The sequence below is a fragment of the Arachis ipaensis genome, chromosome B3 (genome assembly GCF_059453495.1).
Source record: "Arachis ipaensis isolate K30076 ecotype BB chromosome B3, ASM5945349v1, whole genome shotgun sequence".
Taxonomy (NCBI): Eukaryota; Viridiplantae; Streptophyta; class Magnoliopsida; order Fabales; family Fabaceae; genus Arachis; species Arachis ipaensis.
The window spans coordinates 138363257-138374177 of record NC_142438.1 but is presented as its reverse complement, the minus strand read 5'-3'; the positions used below and the strand labels follow the sequence as shown (position 1 = coordinate 138374177).

General features: G+C 36.0%; 1 protein-coding gene across 1 annotated transcript; it reads right to left on the bottom strand.

Moving 5' to 3' along the window:
• Positions 1-6241: 6241 nt before the first annotated feature.
• Positions 6242-9520, bottom strand: LOC107631446 (methylsterol monooxygenase 2-2). Its single transcript, XM_016334890.3, has 7 exons — positions 9243-9520; positions 8309-8446; positions 7612-7757; positions 7361-7480; positions 7036-7248; positions 6863-6943; positions 6242-6723 (listed from the first exon to the last, which is right to left on the bottom strand). The coding sequence occupies exons 1-7, from the start codon at positions 9270-9272 to the stop codon at positions 6636-6638; spliced, it is 816 nt and encodes a 271-aa protein (XP_016190376.1). The 5' UTR covers positions 9273-9520; the 3' UTR covers positions 6242-6635.
• Between the last annotated feature and the right edge of the window lie 1401 nt (positions 9521-10921).

Here is a 10921-nt window from a genome sequence, read left to right as displayed (position 1 = left end):
CCTCTAGCACTTCAGTGGTCCTTGAGGTCGGTACGCACTTCAACAATGGCATTGATATTCCTCTTTTATAAATGATATTTTTAACCAGAGTGTAATATTGTGCTTCCCTCCGAATTTTCTTGGCCTTTTTTTCCTCTTTGGGGAGGATGTCGAATTTTAGGTATTCGACCAGAGGATTCATCCATCCGAGATTTAGCCCGGATACCTCGAGGATATCTTGTATGCCCTCTGCTTTTACTACAGAAGGTTCTTAGAGAGTTTCCTGGATCAGGCTTCTATTATTCCCTCCTGGCTTAGTACTTGCTAATTTAGAGAGGGCGTCTGCTCTGCTATTGAGATCCCGAGTTATATGCTTAACTTCGGTTTCGGCAAAGCGTCCGAGGTATTCCAGAGTTTTTTCCAGGTATCTCTTCATGTTTGGGTCTTTGGCCTGATACTCTCCATTTATCTGGGAGGTCACCACCTGAGAGTCACTGTATATCATCACTTTTGTTGCACCGACTTCTTCTGCCAGCTTCAATCCTGCAATCAGGGCTTCATATTCTGCCTGGTTATTTGAAGCTGGAAATTCGAATTTGAGGGATACCTCTATTTGAGTTCCCCTTTCATCCGCCAGTATTATGCCTGCACCGCTTCCTGTTTTATTTGAGGATCCATCTACATAGAGTTCCCATGTAGTTGGCTTTTCCTCTTGGTCTCCTGCGTACTCAGCTATGAAGTCAGTGAGGCATTGGGCTTTGATTGCTGTCCAAGTTTCATACTTCAAATCGAACTCGGAGAGCTCTATTGCCCATTGAACCATTCTCCCCGCAACATCCGTCTTTTGGAGGATTTGCTTCATGGGTTGGTTCGTTCGGACTCTTATTGTATGTGCTTGAAAGTAAGGCTGTAGCCTTCGTGAGGCTATTGTTAAGGAGTAGGCAAACTTCTCTAGTTTGTGGTACCTTAGCTCGGGGCCTTGTAGAACTTTGCTGATGAAGTAGATTGGATGCTGTCCGACCTCGTCCTCCCTTATCAGGGCTGAAGCGACAGCTTTGTCTGCTACGGACAAATAAAGGACGAGATCTTCCCCGACTAGAGGTCGGGTTAGGATTGGCGGTTGACTCAAGAACCTTTTGAACTCCTGGAATGCTTCTTCGCATTCCGGAGTCCATTGGAACTGGCATCCCTTTCTTAATAAAGAAAACAGTGGAAGGGATTTGAGTGCTAATCCTGCCAAGAACCTGGAGAGGGCTGCAAGTCGGCCGTTCAATTGCTGAACCTCTCTTAAGCAAGTCGGGCTCTTCATTTCCAGGATAGCTTTACACTTATCGGGATTTGCTTCAATCCTTCTCTGTGTTAGCATAAAACCTAGGAATTTTCCAGCCTCTACCGCGAAGACACATTTTGCGGGATTTAGCCTCATCCCGTGTAGCCTTATGGTGTCGAAGACTTGCGAGAGGTCTGATAAGAGGTCGACTCCTTCCTTGGTTTTTACTAGCATGTCGTCGATGTAGACTTCCATTAAGCTCCCAAGGTGAGGGGCGAACACCTTATTCATCAGCCTTTGGTATGTGGCCCCTGCATTTTTTAATCCAAATGGCATGACCACGTAGCAAAAATTAGCTCTGGGCGTGATGAATGATGTTTTCTCTTGGTCTGGCTCATACATCGGGATTTGGTTATATCCCGAGTAGGCATCCATGAACGACAAGTATTGATATCCCGAGCTAGAGTCTACTAGGGTATCAATACTCGGGAGTGGATAAGGGTCTTTGGGACATGCTTTATTTAAGTCGGTGTAGTCAACACACATCCTCCAATTGCCGTTTTGCTTCTTGACTAGAACTACATTTGCTAGCCATGTTGGATATTTAACTTCTCTAATGAAGTCGGCTTCTAGGAGTGCCTGAACTTGCTCTTCCACCACTAGGGCTCGTTCCGGGCCGAGCTTGCGTCTTTTCTGTTGTACAGGTCGGGATCCCGAATGTACCGAGAGCTTGTGGGACATGAGCTCGGGGTCTATCCCGGGCATGTCGGAAGCCTTCCAGGCGAAGAGGTCGAAATTGTCTCTTAGGAGCTTAGTCAACCCTTGCTTCAGGGTCTCCCCTAGGTTGGCTCCTATGCTGGTATTTCTTCAGTTTTTCCTCCTGGCTGTGGTCGTAGCTCTTCTTTGGCCCTTGCACCACCGAGCTCTATGGTGTGAATCTCTTTGCCTTTTCCCCTCAGGTTCAGGCTTTCATTGTAACACTTTCTTGCCAATTTCTGGTCTCCCCGCACTGTTGCTATTCCCGCAGGTGTCAGAAATTTCATGCAAAGATGGGGGTAGACACCACCGCTCCGAGTCGATTCAGGGTGGTTCTACCGATTAGGGCATTGTATGCTGACCCTACGTCGATGACTATAAAGTCTATACTCAGAGTTTTGGATTTTTTCCCCTTTCCGAAGGTAGTGTGGATGGGTATAAATCCTAGTGATTTTATTGGCGTATCGCCTAGCCCGTACAAGGTGTCGGGGTAGGCTCTTAATTCCTTTTCATCCAGCTCCAGTTTGTCAAACGCGGGTTTGAAAAGGATATCCGCCGAGCTTCCTTGATCTACTAGGGTTCTGTGGAGATGGGCATTAGCTAGGATCATAGTTATTACCACTCGATCGTCGTGTTCAGGGATTACTCCTTGCCCATCCTCTTTTGTAAATGAGATAGTGGGGAGGTCGGATGATTGATTTCCGATCTGGTATACTCGCTTGAGGTGTCTTTTGCGAGCGGACTTGGTGAGTCCCCCTCCTGCGAATCCTCCTGAGATCATATGTATATGTCTCTCCAGAGTCTGCGGTGGTGGGTCTCTTCTATCCGCATCGTCTCGCTTTCTCTTCCCATGATTGTCCGACCTTTCTATGAGATATCTGTCAAGTCGGCCTTCTCTGGCCAGCTTTTCTATCACATTTTTAAGGTCGTAACAGTCATTTGTCGAGTGACCATATATTTTATGGTACTCACAGTAGTCGCTGCGACTCCCCCCTTTTTTATTTTTAATGGGCCTGGGAGGTGGCAGCATTTCAGTATTGCAAATTTCTCTGTATACGTCCACTATAGAAACCTTTAGAGTATAAGAGTGATATTTCCTGGGCCTGTTAGGACCGAGGTCTTCTTTCTTCTTGGGCTCCCTTTCTTTCTCTTTTATTGAGGGAAGGTGCCCAGGTCGCCAGCTCGACTCTCTCAGCCTGGCATTTTCCTCCATGTTGATGTACTTTTCAGCTCTTTCTTGTACATCACTCAGGGAGGTGGGGTGCCTTTTTGATATGGATTGTGAGAAGGAACCTTTCCTAAGTCCATTTACTAGCCCCATAATGACTGCCTCGGTGGGCAGGTCTTGAATCTCTAAGCATGCTTTGTTGAATCTTTCCATATAATCTCGTAGGGGTTCTCCGACCTCCTGCTTTATTCCCAGGAGGCTCGGTGCATGCTTTACTTTATCTTTCTGAATGGAGAACCTCATCAGAAACTTCCTCGAGAGGTCCTCGAAGCTGGTGACCGACCTTGGAGGGAGACTATCGAACCATTTCATCGCTGCTTTCGATAAGGTGGTCGGGAAAGCTTTGCAGCGCGTTGCATCAGAAGCATCAGCCAGATACATCCGACTTTTAAAGTTGCTTAGATGATGCTTTGGATCGGTGGTTCCGTCATAGAGGTCCATATTGGGGCTTTTAAAGTTTTTTGGAACTTTTGCCCTCATTATGTCCTCACTGAAAGGGTCCTCCCCTCCTGGGGGCGACTCTTCTCGATCTTCACGGGAGTTCCGACCTCTGAGGGAGGATTCTAATTTTAAGAGTTTTTTCTCTAACTCTTTTCGTCGATCCATCTCCTCTCTTAGGTGCTTTTCTATCTCCCTTTGTCGCTCCCGTTCCTGTTCCAGCTGTTCCAAGCGACTTTGGTGGACATGGACTAGCCCCATTAGTTCAGTTGCGTGGGGTGGTCCATCCTTTTCTGACTCACGCCCCTCCGAGAAATTTGTCTTCGGATTTTTAAATCCGAAGGTTCCTTCCCTGTGTTGGTCGTTGGTTTCCTGGTGAGGGGTCAGGTCTACGTCGTGGTTTCCGGTATCCAGATTCTCTTGTTCGGAATCTGATGCCACATGACCGTCTTCCTGTGACATGTCCGCCTTTACTGGTTGATCTCTCGGGTCCCCGGCAACGGCTCCAATGTTACGGTGGGTAACCGGAGATTATTGGGTTGGATTAGTTTGGCTGGCCCAATCGTTGGAATGATGGAGTATCCAAGCGGATTGATGCTCCAAGGCCCTCGTCCGACTTCGATGTGAGAGAATGGGGGGTGGTACCTGCAAAGACACTCCGATGCCAAAGTCAGCAAAGGGAGCAAAACAGGTCTAGAGAGTATTGGGCTTAGAGGTACCTGAGGAGTGTCAGGGTATTTATAGTGCTGAACCCATAACTACCGTTGGTGTAGTTCCGTTATTCATGGGGAATAACCGTCCCTTTATCTTAGGGAGGTTGAGATATGGCTCCAGGAAGTGGGTAGAGAGATTTTAGGGGCAGTTACTCATTTGAATGGGTGTTTATCTGCCAACTAATCTTCGTCCCGACTTCTTTAGAGCAAGTCGTGGTAGGAACCGACTTCGTGGGGTGAAAGTCGGTATAGAGCGAGGCTTAATCGTTTAAATTGGGTTTTTCGTTTGTACTTGAACCTTATCATTGGACCAAGGTATGAACAGTAAGTATCATAAAATTTACGCCTAATGACTAGACAAAAGAGTAATTGTACCAAAAGTGGAAACAAGAAGTCAAGAACTCATCTAGTGTTCGTAAGTGTGCAACTGTGGGTATATTGTATACTTATGACAATTAATAAGAAAGAAACACAATAAAGTACATACAATTGAATTAGTCATGGTGATTAAAGGTAGATATGCCAGTTGTAGACGAGAGTTGAATGCATAATTTAAGACAAAATTACAATAGACTAAACAGTATCTTCTAATTCCATATATTCTTAGATCGGGATTTTATTTAAACAGTATAATCAATCACAATAATTAATAACAAATAAGAATGGAGATATGTGTGCTGTAGTTTTAGAACAACGTGCAATATAATTCTTTCATCGAGTTTTTTTTTAATATGCACTAGTTTGTTGCTGGTTGTTAATCAAAATAAATATTGATAATAGTATGAGCACAACCTTTCAAAAAGAAATTAAAAAAAATAGGATAAAGTATATTTTTTGTCTCTGAAGTTTGACAAAAGTTTTAAAAATACTTCTAAGTTTTATTTTGTTTTAATTATGTCCCAAAAGTTTTCGATTTACATCAAATATACTCGTGACGGCTAATTTTTCAAAAAATTTAAGACCAATTCAATAACAATTTCATAAGAACAACCCTCAATACAAGCAATTCAAGCATAATTTTCATGCGTTATTGTTAGATTGGTCTTACATTTTTTAAAAATTTAGCCGTCGATGGTATATTTGATGCAAATCGAAAACTTTTGGGACAAAATTAAAACAAAATAAGACTTAGGGGTATTTTTAAAATTTTTGCCAAACTTTAAGGACAAAAAATATACTTTACCCAAAAAAATATTATACGTGCAAACATATTTATAGAATAAGATTGATTCTAAGGTATCATTAGAGGTTTGAAGTTGTCAATAAATTATAATTCAAATAAAAAAGAAGTTTGATAATTTTTATATCAAAATAAATTATAATAAATTAAATATTATTTGGGTTATATTATTAAAAATTATTTTCAGATAAAAAAATTACTGAAAAAACATAAATTTAACTAATTATTTTATATTATCTTATAATTTTATTATAAATTTTAATAAATTTTTTTTAATACTCTCAGTACTCTTTAGTACTCTAATAAAATTAATAGAATCATAATACAAAGCACAAAAAATAACAATAACGGTAAAAAAAATTCATATAAACAAAAAATAATAAGAACTTTATAAAAAATAATATGCATGAAAAAGTAATAGAGAAAAAATATTATAAAAACAACAAAATTCATGATATAAATAAAGCATAAAATCGGTAAATAAGAAATAAATTTCAATTTAAAAGAAGTGAACATAAAAGCTAGAATTCTTAGCTTTAGGTAAACGCTAGCTTGAAGAATAGAATACGTAATTTTTGGCTTTAGCTAGTCGTGGGTTTGATGATAAAATTGCGTTTGCCTTTAAAGGAAGAAAAAATAGATAAATATAATAAATTTATATTTAATACTCCAAACGCTAAACCAAACACAAAGAAATCCATATAAACAAGAGTGAGAATGAAGCTTAGACTCGAGCTTGAATAGGCTTAACATGTGAAGGAACAGCTACTTTCCTTAAATAAACTCCCTTAAAATCAAACAATACAAATGATGTGCGCCAACAAAGAATAGGAATTAAGAATATTAGACGCACAATGGGGATAAAACCATCCAACCAAAACTAATGTCACCGAATTCTTATGAATAACAAAGGTATAAATGTCCAAAAGAAAGCCGTCTGCACACGTTCTTGACAAGAAACAACTAAAAACACACAATAACACATTGAATACACGATATTTTTCTAATTTTACCCTCAGGATGAGAATTCAAAATTCTAATTTCTGCAATGGTTACAAAGAATTTGCTCCATCATTTTTTCTTTTGTTCGCTGCTGAATTCAATTTCTGCACTCTTGGATGCTTTCAACTTTCTGTACCCTATATCAGTTTCGAATATCCTATTATAGTGGAAAAAATGTCACGTTAACATTGTCAGCCATAAGAAATGGAATATCCAAAGCATTAACAAGTCATAGTCAGACCATCTTATATTCTAAAAACCAATACCAATACCTTTAAAGAACGTTGAAAACTTACCGGTCCATGTAAGTGAATGTTGATGAATAGTTTCCGGATTTTGTGTACAGCAACCGGTGATGATAGTCATGAAAATCAGCACTAAAAGTGAAGAAGCAAGGTTTTAAAGAGCGTACTAACTAAATATATCAGAAAAATGATGATGTCAAGTGAAAAAGGAACATGACACTCACCCCCCGTACAATGGCAAGAAATTCGAAGGACTCCATGGAAAATGGTAACCACAGTGTGCTTCAACTGTCTCAAGGACTCTAAGAACCATCCATAGCCAAAGAGTTATCAAATGAGGCCCAGTGACAGCAGGACCAACAATGGTAGCAAATCCAAGGAAAAGTATCTCCGCAGGATGAGCATATTCAGAAGTAAGTCCAAATGGTGTAGCATATCTTCACAATATAATGAAACACCTTGGTAGTTTAAGTAATAGGGCAAAATAATTCATAAATAAAGAAAAATAATAAGCCAATACGACATAATACACATAATATTAATACTTACTCATGATGAACACTGTGTACATGCTTGTACAACCATTTTGTGTGCAATACCCTATGTCCCCAGTAGAATACAAAATCCTCCAAAATGAAGTAAAAGATTATTTGAGCAAGAACTACTCTCCTGTCAAACCAAAATTCGATCTTGCTAAGTAAGCTTACAGGAAAGATATATTCTAAACGTTCACATAAAATTCCTATTTTAAAAGTCATTAGGCCAAAATAACCAGGATGTTCTAAAGAACCTGAAAATACCAGGATGGAAGTGGAAGACTACTCCGCATGCCCATGTATGTAAAAACAGGATATGAAAAAATCATAACAGGTAGGTTGACACCGAAATGATACAACAACAAGCGAATAATACATTTTCCCTGGGAGGAAGGGCTGTTAATTTTTGCCTGCATGAAAACAAGTATTAGCAACAATTGTAAATCTTCGCGTTGAACAGACTATACAGCAAATGAAGGAAGATGATCGGGATAGTGATCTAGTGAGCAGCATATCAGGCATATGCAATGGAGTAAACAGAATATAGCTACAATAGAAAAATTTCAAATTCTCTCCCAAATTGGATATAAGTATATATCAAAATGAACTAAATGGCTTCTCAAAAGGTTGACATTTGACAATCAACAGCAAGTGTCATTTCAAGGCCTTCTAATATATAAATAAAGAGTACATTGCTTTAGTTTTTATGAAGTCAGAATATATTATTTTAGCACAATGTCAAAACAGGGAAGAAGCAAATAATTGGTATCAAGAACAAAGAGTCATCCTATGGCTTGGGTCCAACAAGACCAAACAAACTACATTGTAGCAGTTAGTTCCTTCTATAAACAAATTTCTTAAGCTCCTTTGGAGAAAAGCATGAAAACAAAACACAAGGCATCTAATATCTAGAAAAAAACACTAAACCAATTCTACACTTTAAAGCAGAATAAGAGAAAACCTGAATTTTATACTTGGTCAGCCACCCAGCCCTCTCAAGCCATATAAAAGGAAGTCCAGATAAGAAGAAAACACTTTCGTGTAGAAAGAAACTGCCCAAACATGCTAGCTGAAAGTCGCTGAAATGTGTGATCAAATACTGAAAGTGCAGCACAGAAAAACCAGTAAATTCCATATCTTGTATCCATTACATATTTAAAAAGAAGAAAAAACACCAATTCTTCTATCATCGTAAAATAGTGATCTACAAAACGTATGACAAAGTTGTGAGATTTTCATCAACAAATTGTCAATTAAATTCGTATCACATCGAATTGCATCGCTCTTCAACCTCTTCCAAAGATTCAACCGTTACTATAAAAAAATGTGAGATTCAACAAATTTATTGTAGGTGAGTGAATCAGAATCAGCTCAAATCTTATGTTGAGCATCACTTCAACTGTACAATGCTTTCAGCTGTCATAATTTATTGGGTCCTTTTTAATAATTATTATAATCTGAGCAAGAATTAAGGTGATAATATAATAAATATTAACATGAAATATCCATAGAGTATGATCCAGCAAGCATTATGAACCAAAAGTGTCAAAATCAGAATGCAATCAAACAACCATCATGGTCCCTACGTGACAACGCAGTCCTGAACAAACGCATTATGATATCACACTCACACACCATCATCAACTCGCTGAAAAATATAAATAACTTTTTTTATATAAAAAGAAAAAAAAGATAAGTTACTGTATCTGAAATCGATTACTGAAAAGTGAAAACGCATGTGACAAGATCATAATGCCTTTTAAAAAATGAAAAAATTAAAAAAATAAGCAAATCTAGTACTAATCTAGAGGGAAGAAGCGGAGAAGAAGGAAGAATGCGAAAAATATAGAAGCTGAAAGGGATAAACAAAATGAAAAGAAAGAAAGAGAGAGTACCTGCCAGGCAGATTCGATGACGGATGCCATAGCAGAAGGCACTAGAAAGTGTAGCGTGGTGGAAAGTGGTGAAGAGAGAGAAAGAGAGTATAAGTGAGTGAGAGACTATGGGTCGAAGTGAGGGAAGAAGAGGCCAAAAGGAAGGGTGTAGATACCAGTGAGGAACAACCACTAGTGTAAAGACGGAGATATACACATATAAATAATAATCAAGACAGAGTGGGAATCTCAATCTTCCCCGTCTCATGCTTGTATATATAGCATTTTTTGTTTTCATTATATTCTCTGCATAGGGTTTATTCTTTTAATGATATTTTTTTAAAAAAATTTTATAAAAATAAAAGTAATTTTATGTTTGGATATTTTATATACAAAAATATTATTATTTATTAATTGTGTTTGGATAAGATAAGATAAAAGTATATTTTATTTATTATATTAAAGATATTTTTTTAAGAAATAAATATCTTTTAAAAAAAGATGTACAGTGTAGCTTTTCAAAAGATATATTTTTTATTTTTTTAGTATTTTTATTTTTATTATTAAAAATTTGCCAAACACATTAAAAAAATAAAAAATAATCTTTTTTTATTAAAAAAATATTTTTTATTAATTTAATTATGCTCAAACAAACACTTAGTACTTAATGTACTCATTTTTTATTTATAAAAAATTATTTATATATATATATATATATATATATATATATATATATATATATATATATATATATATATATATATGTATTATTCTTAGGTATATCAAAATAGTTATACTCTGTTATTTTTAATTAAAATTTTTATTTTTTAATATTAAAAACTTTTTTAATAGATTTTATTATTGAAATAAAATCAGTGTATCTTGTATATAAAATATATTAATTTACATATATTACTAATTAAATTTTGTATTAAATAACTTTATTTTTTTAAATATTATATGTATTATATATTGTGGTTAATTGATAGTTTATATTTTTTATAGTATAAAAATTCTAATATTATATTCTTTTGATGTTTATGTATTTATATAAATATATATAATTAGAATTTTCTATTTAATTTAAATATATTCACACTCAATCAACACTACAAATGATAAATTAGATATTGTGATTTTTCAAAATTTATTGAACTCTCGATTTTATAGACACGGCTCTTCAAAAGCTATAATAATTTGGTTTGATAAAATAAAGTAAAAATTGTTCTTAAACAAAATATTTATATATATATATAACTTTATGTGTGTAGATAATGTTTTATTAGTAAAATATTATATTAGAAAAGTTCTATTTCATAAAGAATTCTAAAAAATTCCTAAAGAATCTCTAAAAGTTAAAAAAATGAAAAATAAAAAATAAAAACCACTCAAAATGTTTTGGTTTACTAAACAGTAAAATGAAATATCAACTTCTATTTATTTTTTTTATAAATAAATGTATTTTTTCCAAGTAGTAATACCAAACTTATCTTTAATGTCATTCATAAAGTTGTGAACGTGTTTATATATCATGTTTTTTCTTCATCTATTTTATCAAACAACTAGTGAATTCTCTCCATTAAAAAGGTTCATTTCATCTTGTTAAACTTGTATTTTTGTATCAATTAAATATTTTTCTTAGACTAGGATGATAATGAAAATTTTTAAACAGGGTTATTTTTGTAAAAATGGATATAAAA

What these genes read in the sequence shown, in the direction of transcription:
- LOC107631446 (XM_016334890.3), bottom strand. Translation starts at nt 9,272, where the DNA reads ATGGCATCCGTCATCGAATCTGCCTGGCAG. An exon ending in AGTCTTCCACTTCCATCCTG is followed by an intron (nt 7,481 to 7,611) that starts GTATTTTCAGGT and finishes TTGGTTTGACAG; the next exon opens with GAGAGTAGTTCTTGCTCAAA. An exon ending in ACATTCACTTACATGGACCG is followed by an intron (nt 6,724 to 6,862) that starts GTAAGTTTTCAA and finishes CCACTATAATAG; the next exon opens with GATATTCGAAACTGATATAG.